Below are 10,299 nucleotides of genomic sequence, written 5' to 3'. Positions count from 1 at the left end.
ATGCAAAAGTGGTAGAGGCCTACTTAAGAATCTGATTGCTGCCAAAGGCACTTTTACAAAGTGCTTAATGAAGGGTCTGAATACTTCAGTACACAAGATATTTTAGTGTTTTTTTTGTCACAAAATGTTTTTGTTTTGTTATGAGGTATTATAAATTAAATACACTGAACAAAATTTATAAATGCAACGCTTTTGTTTTTGCCCCCATCTATCATGAGCTGAATTCAAAGATCCAAGACTTTCTCTATGTACACAAAAGGCCTATTTCTCTCACAATTTTGTTCACAAATCTGTCTAAATCTGTGTTAGTGAGCACTTTTCCTTTGCCAAGATAATCCATCCACCTCACAGGTGTGGCATATCAAGATGCTAATTAGACAACATGATTACTGCACAGGTGTGCCTTAGGGTGGCCACAATAAAAGGCCTTGGTGTCCCCCCGGAAGAGCTAGAAAGTGTCTAGGGAGAGGGAAGTCTGGGCATCTCTGCTTAGACTGCTGCCCCCGCGACCCGGCCCCGGATACTCGGGAGAAGATGGATGGATGGATGGATGTGTTGACAGACATCTGTAACGGACTACAAATTCAAAGCCTAGAAACAGCTTTCTTGTGCATGGTGGTGTGTGGATCAATTATAAATTAAATCTATAACACAAAATATAACAAAATGGGGAGAAAGTCAATGGGTTTGAAGACCCCATATATTTCCTAGGACTTCTAAATGTTATCCTTTTTTAAACATTTTTTTCAGAAAAACAATTGTGTTTTTCATGTAAGCTACATAATTTTCTTTCATTTAAATACTTTAGTAGAGTGTTTAGAAATAACCCCTAGAACATTACAAGCCTTAGTTCCTCCTTAAAAAAGCGGGAGAGTATCTGACAAATAACGAATCTCGAAACTTACCAAATTGACTACATTTTGTGACATTGAGTTGAAGTAAACCGATTACTTTTATTTTGAAGTGTTTTGAACAAGCTGGACCCTTTAGACCGCCTGATGTCGCTAAGAGATGCTGATTTCACATAACGCCGTGCGCCTGGCACCTCCCAATGTCATGCTCAGCTTGGAGGACGCTGCAGTGAGATGCACTGCAGTAAAAAATAACGCACGGCACGAAGCGAGAAGGTTGTTTTATTCACCATGCAAGCCCGGGAGAAACCTTTATTTTAGGCCTGCAAATTTAGGGTCATTCCATGGATGGAAAAAAATGTGCCACTAAAAATGTTGCGCTTTTTTAAATAATGTTTTGATCCATCGTCAGGACAGGAGAACCTGCATCCCTCAGCCCCGGAAGAAGGACAAATCACGATACGGAGTTTTTTTTCAGAAGCGACAACGATCAGGACAGTAAAATGTGAGAGTTAGACAATGCAAGATCTCATAATTTATACCAAATAACGCAATAACACGTTACCATTGTTCCTAAGAAATACAATCGTTTCGGTATTTTTTTTGCCTACAGGCCTTATTTTGCATGATATGCAATTCATTATTTATGTATCCTATGCAGTGGCATGCCATTTTAAATAAAGGGTCGAAAGATAATTGAAATAATAAACGTCATCACGATTATATAAGCACATTTACAAAATATGCCGTCTTCGGTGGTGAATTATGATTTAAAGTAGGACAATTATTTTAAGTAAATGATACCGTTAGTATCAATAACCTATTAGACAATAATAGCTACGTGTTTTTTTGTATTAAGGCTTGCGGGCATAGATGTGTTGGTGTGTGTCAACAAAGATCTAAAACACCAAAGAACGGACGATGGTGACCGCTATCAGGTCGCGGGATTAATACATTTTATATTAGCAGAAATCAGATTAAGATCAATTTCGCAATAAACCACTGTAAGCAATGTTGTTAATTTGTGTATGCTAAAAAAGCACTTTAGTTAGATTGAAATGTATTCAAAATATACTAGAAATTAGCTGCAGTGATCTTTCCGATATATGCCTACTTTATAACACTCAGTGGTACTATTATGTGTTCAGCTTGTTTTGTAGAAAGTCTCTCCTAGGCCAACTAGAATATCAATGTGTACTTTAATGGTGATGAATTGTATACACATTCACTGAAAGGCACAAATAGTCAATCTCCAGTCTTGCTAAAACATATTTATAGGATAGCAAAAAATATTGGTAATATGTGCATGTATCTTCAGTGTGCATGAAAAAGCTAATTAAAACAGTAGCCTGTTGTCACTTAATGAATGCAATAGTTCTTTATTCTGTTTGAAGAGAAGTACATGGTACTAACAGCATGTCCCAAGAAATGGTATCTTTAAGTTCCTAGAACCACTAGTGAGTAAACGCATGCATTGTTTGCCTTGGATAAAAACATCTGCTAAATGACAGTATTATTGTATAGTAAGTGTTGGATAGAGGAATTTAACACAAGTCAAATGTATTACTGAAGGTGTTGGGACTCCTATTTTTGTTTTTTTCTAAGGTTATTTCGGAGGAAGCAACTTCAGTCCCTACGATTTTTTACTTTGCTTTCTGTTTAAGATCTCAAATAAATATCTTACTGTCAAGTGATCAGAGACTTTTGGGATATTTTATATCCCTTGGGAGGCTTCTCAGCCCTAGGATTTGTTCTTTTTTTTTTGCTGTATTACGCCCAAGGAAATGTCTGCTGTGTGGCTAATGCTCCTGTCTCTGCTTGGTTCCCTCTTTGGTAAGTGGAGTTTACCGCCTTTGTGTTTGGATCTTGTGTGTCTATAAATATGTGGATGAAATATGAAGGTGTCTATTTCTAAATTAAAATATTAAGCACTAATGCAATTTCTCCTGTAAACAATAGTGTCTTTGTGCCATGGGGCCTGTGCAGAAGTGGACTCAGACACAGAGGCAGTAGCTGGCAAAGGCTTCAAGCTGGGCTGCATCTCGTGTAAGGCGAGGCCCGAGGTGGAGGCTTCTGCCACAGTCAACTGGTATTTCAGGGCAAAAGGGGAGGCTGACTTTGCTCATGTGAGTTTCTGAGATAAATTCTGATTATTTTAGTTGTCCAACTTAAACTATATTTTTTTTAGGGTAAAGGTTGTGTTTCCTCTAGTGAAACTTTATGGAATATTTTAAAGCCTGGTGCATGCCAGTGCTTTTGGCCGTAATCCAAAAAACACTAACCTGCGGTTATGGCAGAGTGCTGTGTGTATTTGATATTTCACACCTCCAAAGATCACAAGGGCCACTGGGACATCAGATTGGCTTTCAATCATGTCACTTTACAGAGTTGCACCCTTTATCTTTGTTTTTCCAAGCTACGGGCAACAATCATGTAAAACAGACAGATCTTTAGTGCCAAAGGAACAACCCAGATGTCATTGTGCCATTAGATATATGCATACGATGAGGAGGGCGCCCACATTGTAGATGAGCGATTCGAGGACCGTGTGGATTGGAACGGCAGTAAGAGAAGTAACGACATACAGGATGCGTCCATCTACCTCTTCAACGTTACCTACAACGACTCGGGCACCTACAGTTGTCACTTCCACCGGCTCCTGACATACGAGTTCTATGAATACCAGACCACTGTCAGCAAGGTTGTGCACCTTACGGTGGTGGCTAAAGGTTCAGTATTACAACATGAATAAACTCTTTAGTATGTAATGGGTGTCATGTCAACCATTCCAATTCTGTGGAAACCTGTGAATTGAAATTCATCTTGGGTGTGCTTAAGTGTTATGTAAAAGCCTCAGGGTTACTTTTTAAGTACTTTGACTCCCCCCACACTCTCTCTTCAGCCACCAGAGGGACAGCTTCCATAGTCTCAGAGGTGATGATGTACGTGTCCATCATCGGGCTACAGGCTTGGCTCTACATAGAGATGGTATACTGTTTCAGAAAGATCTCAGCTGCAGGAGAGGAAGCATTACGAGAAAGCGCGTGAGTAAAACTGTAACCCTACTTCCCCTCCTGCAGCTGTATCCTTCGCTTTAGGCCCTCGTCAATAACTTTGCCCTTTATGATCTCCCTGTCCACCCTTGTCTGCTCTGTACTTGTCCATCTTGTTTATTTATGTTCTCTCTTTCATAGTGCTGAGTAAGTCTAGATCCCCAGTTCCCCCTTGTTCAATATTCTCTCCCTGTACTCCCCTGTCTGTCTTTCGCTCTCTCTTCGTCTTCCTTGTCGCTCCCATTCTCTGTCTTGCTCTTTCCATCCTTGTGACCCGCAATCGTCACATTTGCCACTCTCTAGAAAAGCCAAAGAAGGTAAATTTCCAGAAGAATCTTTGTTTGCTTGCTTCAGCAGTTTTAGAATTAGGTTTCTTCGTTGTTGTGAGTTCAATATGGTTGTGTCAGGAGAACTCTGTTTTCTGTTGACAATTTTATTGCATAGAAAATGTGTATGATAATGCACACTTTAGGCTCTGCTCTGTGGGGTGCTACCCATGTGGGGCAAGTGCTTATTAATGTATGTTTAAATCCATCCTATTGGCTGGGAAGAGAGTATCTTACACCCTGTACATCTACAGAAGAACCGAACCAAAAGCAGGTTGAGGCTGGGGAGCTGTTTGGCAAAAGCGCAGCAGTTGCAAGCAATGATGTTTGCTGAATGGCCATTACAACTGAATAGGCATTACAAGCTGGAGTGGTTGCGGATCCTACATTTATGGGCCTCTCTACCCAGCAGCTGAAGGTCATGATGCTTCTGAGCATGTGCAAGATTGTCCACTTTTAGCACAGTCTCCAGTGTAGAGAGCTGGCTACACTGGATACCCATTAGCTACTGGCAAAGCAGACAACTCTAACTGGCATCTAACTAAAACATACAAAATGACATAACACATAAATATAACCAAATATAATATCACTACAGTAATAACAAAAACAACACATGGTCAAAACCTAATTTCTTGATGATTGTACAAACAGTCATGTTTTTATCTCATGTGGCCACCACAAGTGTGCCACTTGGAAAATATGTTTTTGTAATCAAACAAAAGACAGAAGTGAAGTTTTACTAAACTCTATACACTGTAGCCTACCATAATTAAAAACAAAATGTACATAAAAATATGTTGTAATGCACATGAAACTTAGTGAGATCAAATAGTTAAATGTGCATAGTTGGAATCGCCCTTTAAAAGGGAAAATTACAACTCACTGTGAAAATCTGTAGGGTGAGTACCACAAAAAAATTGTAGCGGTTAAAAACCAACGGATCCGCAGCCTCTGCCTAAAAGTAAATGTTCTGTATCATATTGGATGTTAGCTCAGCTGACAATGCTTGCTTTGCTATTATTTAAAGCAGTGTGTCTTAAGATGAATGGCTTAATGGAAGGATAAAGGATGGAAGTGATGGATGAATGGATGTAGGATATAGGATGGATGTAAAAAGAAAGAGTGGAATAGACTTAACAATCATTTTGGATGGTTGAAATGATGATCAGAGTAGCTAGAATGATTAGACATGTAGATTGATCTATGGATAGAGGAATGAAGGTCAGGAAGAAAAGATCTCTGATGTTGTTAGGTAATAGCAGATGATGATATTCTAACAATTTCTATATTTCTCCTTTTCAGGAATGCAGAATATCTAGCTATAGCTTCAGAGAGTAAAGATAACTGTGCAGGGGTACAAGTGGCAGAATAATCCAGGTATGTCATGAAAACAGCGAGCAAAAGATCAGTCTGAAAATATATACACTAATTACTTTGGATAAAAGTGCTTCAATTTAAAGCAAAACGTTCAAACAATTAGGTTAATTACACAACATGGGATATGTATGGGATACAAAGAGTGCAGAGGACATTCTTATAGAAGGTTTGACACTGTCCTTGACCTCACAGGATACACAATTGATTTTTGCTTACAGGTATTCAAGGGGTCCCATCTATGGACTGGCCACGAAACCTGTACGACCTCGTGGATCGCATGAAAACACCCCGAAGACATACAGTATCGACACTCTCCGAGTCTTTATTACCTTACCTGTAATAACTTTATTAGATGTAATATGACATCACTTTGAGAGTAGCATGATACCAGCACCTCTGTATGTATAACACACAAAAGCATGTATATAATTCAGCTAATGAATAACTAATCCAGCACTGAGGTATTCTTTTTCGGATGTAATGTTATATCTGTCTAAAGTGTACACATATATTAAGAGGTGTTGTGGGACAATGAGTCTGACTGAATGGTTATCAGGAAAGCATTGTCACAATGTATTAATCAATCCATCCACTCCATCGGTTGTATTGTATTTCTCACAGATTATGCACAACCATCATAAAATGTACTGAGATTCAAATGTATTTACAATATAATGTGATCAGCTAGGATAGACAATCCTCTAAGTTCGATTAGTCTTGCTATATGTACATTCAGGGCACAGGCTTAAAATGTTCGTGATGATTTAAACTTTTTTTTATCATAAAAAAAATCAGAAGATTGAGCTTACCATTTTTTATACTGAGCTTTTAATTTTTGACATTTGAATAACAGCTGTTCATAGGAATTCACCAGAAGATTTTAAATGCAACAGCAAAAGATTCAAATGTAGATATAACCTTTCCTGTCATAATGGATTAACTGACATCAATAACTTCTCAAACCCCAAGTGTGCTTGCACAGCCCTTTTCCTATACAGTTGGAGGTGGATGTAAACGCATGGTATATAGTGGTGTTGTGTTACTTCACTCACAACCTTTGTTTTACCCACATAATTTGGAACCATTTCACCACTGGTTGGCACTACTATAGCTGATACACACTGTCAGTACTGGGGTACTGGGGTAGGTTTAGCTGGTACTTCCTCTCCAGGGCAGGAGGGATAAAACGTCCCCCCAGATAATGGTAGCGTCCTTGGAAGTGAGTTGCTGACTTCTTAGGTGCAGTCAGGGAAATAAGCATGTCAGGTTGGAGTCCATCTGTGCTGCCCTGCTCCACGTCCCAACCTGAAGAGGATATAATATGGTTTTGGAGAACAGGTACTTTTACTCAACTATTAAGTGTAAAATAATATATTCGCTTATATTTGAGGGTGAAATTAGTTAGAGGCCCACTAACCTGAAGGGATATCGATACTAGCTATGGGTACAGTGATCTTCTTCAGCACATCCAGGATGGAGCTAAAAGGCTCCCGCACCGCACCCTTGAAGCTGAAGCCAAATATGGCATCGATCACCAGGTGGTAAGCCTCATCGATCACCACTGCCTAAGAGGAGCATTTTATTTAACCATTATTTTAACAGGTTTAGCCTTATTGGAAATAAAATAACTATTTTCCAGGCATACAGACTATACATAGAATCACAACATAAAAACACATTACTGCATAAGCATCCTGTTACAGTTTGCATTAGCACAGCATCATATACAGTGGATACAGAAAGTCTACACACCCCTGTAAAAATGCCAGGATTTTGTTTGTTTTTCAATTTAATTGTTCACATTATAGGTCACATTAAAGGTGGAAAAAGTTCTGACATTATTTTTCTTTGTCACATTCTTTTACATAACAAGAACCTGGCATTTTAACAGGGGTGTATAGACTTTTTATATCCACTGTACATACAATACACACACTTTAAGACTGATACATCAACTAGATTTCCCTTGTCTGATATTTCTACACTGACCTTGAAAAAATATTTGCTAGTAGATGCTAAAATTGACTGCCGTGGTGCATTTCTATTTACCCATGTTGTGTAGGCTAAAAACAACTGACATAATGACTATTTTGTGAAATAGCTGGTTTACCAGTAAGCAGACAAATTTTATCAAATGTGCTAGCTCTGTAATAGATTAAATACATGGAATAACTGAGGTTTGGGAACCACAGGTCTTGAATTCAAGAAATTAACCAAACAAATCAATAGGTATTTCCCTTCGCTTGTCAGTGTGAGCTGGCTAACTAATTCATCATGCTTTTTGTAACTCTCTGGACATCTAAGAATACAGGATTCATACGGGTTTGACAAAGCATGGCTCACTAATACCTCTGGCATCTCAGTCAAGAAAGGGATGTCAATTTTCTCACACTGGGTGGTCAGGCCCTGGAACAACGGTTTGTTTGGCCTTTTTGGGTATAGTACTGTGGGTTCATAGCCCTGTAGGTAAAAACAAAGTGCGTCATAATAGCAACATCTGATTGCCTATTTATGGCAGTCACAATTTTGGACAAATCTCAACATAATTTAATATATAAGCCTTTAATAAGAATGGTGTCTTTTTATAAAAATAAAGTTTTCTAACTGCTAGTCCATGCCCTGATAGTTGGAATGATGTCAGATGAAAGATTAGGAACTCACAAAGAATTTCAGATGTCTGGCACAGACCAGTCCATCTCCTCCATTGTTACCTGGTCCACAAATTACAAGCAGTGAGGGTCTGGCTCTGACCAGAGAGCTGGTTGGGTAGGCCTGGAAGAAAGGAAAGCCAGTAAGTGAATAAAAAGGCAGCTTAACTGCCTTTACTACGAACACTGTGGTTCAGAAGTCTAAGCTGCTGCTGGTGCACATTTTCTACTGCAGCATGGGTTTGAATATGGAACATTGTTCTTTCAGGAAAAACTCCATATTTCTGAAACAGCACAAAAATGCCATTTTAGGCATTCTTTTCACTTTAAGATATTTTTTTCTAATAATTCTACAGTGTATTAGATGTTTCAGTCCTGAACATCCCACAGCTGTGGATGCCACCATCTTACAACACCTTGGGCTGCATCAGTCTTTGTAAGATACACTCCTATAGATAAAAAGCCTTGCCTCACCCTAGCAATAGCTGTGGCACAGCTGAGCCCTGCCAGCTCCATGAGTTGGTCTACACTGAAACCATACTCAGTGAACAACTCCTCATCAATATGCTGTGCCTCCTCCTGTCTAGGGATAAAGACAGAAGATAATGTAAATATATGGGTCAGGGTTCACACAGACTCACAGTATACAAATACACAGGCAGAAACATACAGACAGGCTCACATACACGCATGCAGGTGGACACTGCGAGGGGAAGGGAAATTGACTGTAAATTTCACAATAATAACACATTTGCAAATAACAATAAACACAGTAATCCATATTATTTACCCAAGGTATTTGATGGACTGGGCCATGTTGGATGCTTGTCGAAGGAAACACTCCTTATTTTGAATATTCGTCCCACTGACCAGTGGACATGTTCCCCTGTGGGTTAGGACTCTGGTTGCCTGTGATGTCACAAGGAACCCAATGCCAAACAGAGCATGCAGATTCAACATTCAAGTAGCTGAAATACCTTGAGGAAGACATTCACATTTCAGTGACACAGCCTCATTTAACAAAGTCTTGTACCATGAAGTTTAATTAGTTCAACTGTTGGTATTGCCTGGGAGCCAGCCTTAGTTTCAGCTCTACTGCTAACTCCTTACGTAATGGGAAACATGTTAGGCTAGAGAATAAGCAATACGGTAGGTTAGAGCACAAATTTGAGACGTTCTGCAAAGTACATGTGAGCTTGGTTCTCCCTCGCTCAAACGTTAAGTAACATAAAACTTTCTAACATTCACACTTACAAAAAACAACTCGGCAACACAACATCTAAATAACATATTTACATAAAATACGTAACAACGAAAGCGTCAAACTGACCTCAAATATTTTGAGAGATGATAGAGTATTCAATATAATGCAAGTGCGCACAACTTACGAGTCAATTGTTACAATCTACAGTTTATTGGTTTTGGTTTCGTGTGACTGCTGCTCTTCGTTACGGCGTCTCACATAAACATCAAATAAACAATCAGCGTCTGTGAGCAACATTAAAGAAACACTTTCGGTCACGAATATTTGGAATTTTTCAAAATAAAAGAGACCAACATATTATTTCAAAACGGAGATATATTGAGTTTATGAATTGTTTAAGAAAATGTACCTCTCAAAACATTGACAACAATTCAAATATGATCATATTTAAGAGTAATTTCGATAAAAAGTGGGTATTAAAACACGTTCCAAGGGCAAAATTCAGACAATGCCAATGACTGAATACGGAATAAATATTGCCCCATAGCTCATTAACTATTGAATATTCCGAAGAGAAAGCAATGTAGGAAATGTTCAGGAGAATGTGTAGAGTAAGACAACCCTGTCTAATCATGGTGAATGGTGTGTTACATCTAACAACGTAATATTTCCACACCCTCTTTTTCCACAATGTAACTCAATGGATATGAAATATATATTGACTCATACAGAAAAAACTATTCTATGCGCTGCAGTGAATGTATTGTAGGAAATGTCAAGGAGACTCTATAGAGTGGAAAATCAAGAAATCAAGGGGCACTGTGTATTTGCAATTGT

At 38.8% G+C, this 10,299-nt stretch overlaps 2 protein-coding genes across 5 annotated transcripts; one reads left to right on the top strand and one right to left on the bottom strand.

The window, feature by feature from the left end:
- Nucleotides 1-1,030: 1,030 nt before the first annotated feature.
- Nucleotides 1,031-6,404, top strand: scn1bb (sodium channel, voltage-gated, type I, beta b). Of its 2 annotated transcripts, XM_034294812.1 has the most exons (8): nucleotides 1,031-1,356; nucleotides 2,457-2,684; nucleotides 2,811-2,977; nucleotides 3,343-3,580; nucleotides 3,754-3,895; nucleotides 4,208-4,221; nucleotides 5,536-5,610; nucleotides 5,829-6,404. In XM_034294812.1, the coding sequence occupies exons 2-7, from the start codon at nucleotides 2,636-2,638 to the stop codon at nucleotides 5,550-5,552; spliced, it is 627 nt and encodes a 208-aa protein (XP_034150703.1). In that variant the 5' UTR covers nucleotides 1,031-1,356; nucleotides 2,457-2,635; the 3' UTR covers nucleotides 5,553-5,610; nucleotides 5,829-6,404. The 2 variants fall into 2 exon arrangements, with proteins under 2 accessions (XP_034150703.1, XP_010865695.1); XM_010867393.4 differs by lacking the exon at nucleotides 4,208-4,221 and having other exon boundaries at nucleotides 1,033-1,356.
- A 15-nt stretch (nucleotides 6,405-6,419) lies between these two features.
- naxe (NAD(P)HX epimerase) lies at nucleotides 6,420-9,778 on the bottom strand. Of its 3 annotated transcripts, none has more exons than XM_010867391.5 (7): nucleotides 9,647-9,774; nucleotides 9,049-9,235; nucleotides 8,733-8,841; nucleotides 8,272-8,382; nucleotides 7,960-8,070; nucleotides 7,028-7,175; nucleotides 6,420-6,915 (listed from the first exon to the last, which is right to left on the bottom strand). In XM_010867391.5, the coding sequence occupies exons 2-7, from the start codon at nucleotides 9,216-9,218 to the stop codon at nucleotides 6,716-6,718; spliced, it is 849 nt and encodes a 282-aa protein (XP_010865693.1). In that variant the 5' UTR covers nucleotides 9,219-9,235; nucleotides 9,647-9,774; the 3' UTR covers nucleotides 6,420-6,715.
- Nucleotides 9,779-10,299: the final 521 nt, after the last annotated feature.

Source organism: Esox lucius, chromosome 10, assembly GCF_011004845.1.
Source record: "Esox lucius isolate fEsoLuc1 chromosome 10, fEsoLuc1.pri, whole genome shotgun sequence".
Classification (NCBI taxonomy): domain Eukaryota; kingdom Metazoa; phylum Chordata; class Actinopteri; order Esociformes; family Esocidae; genus Esox; species Esox lucius.
This window is presented reverse-complemented; position numbering and strand designations above follow the sequence as displayed.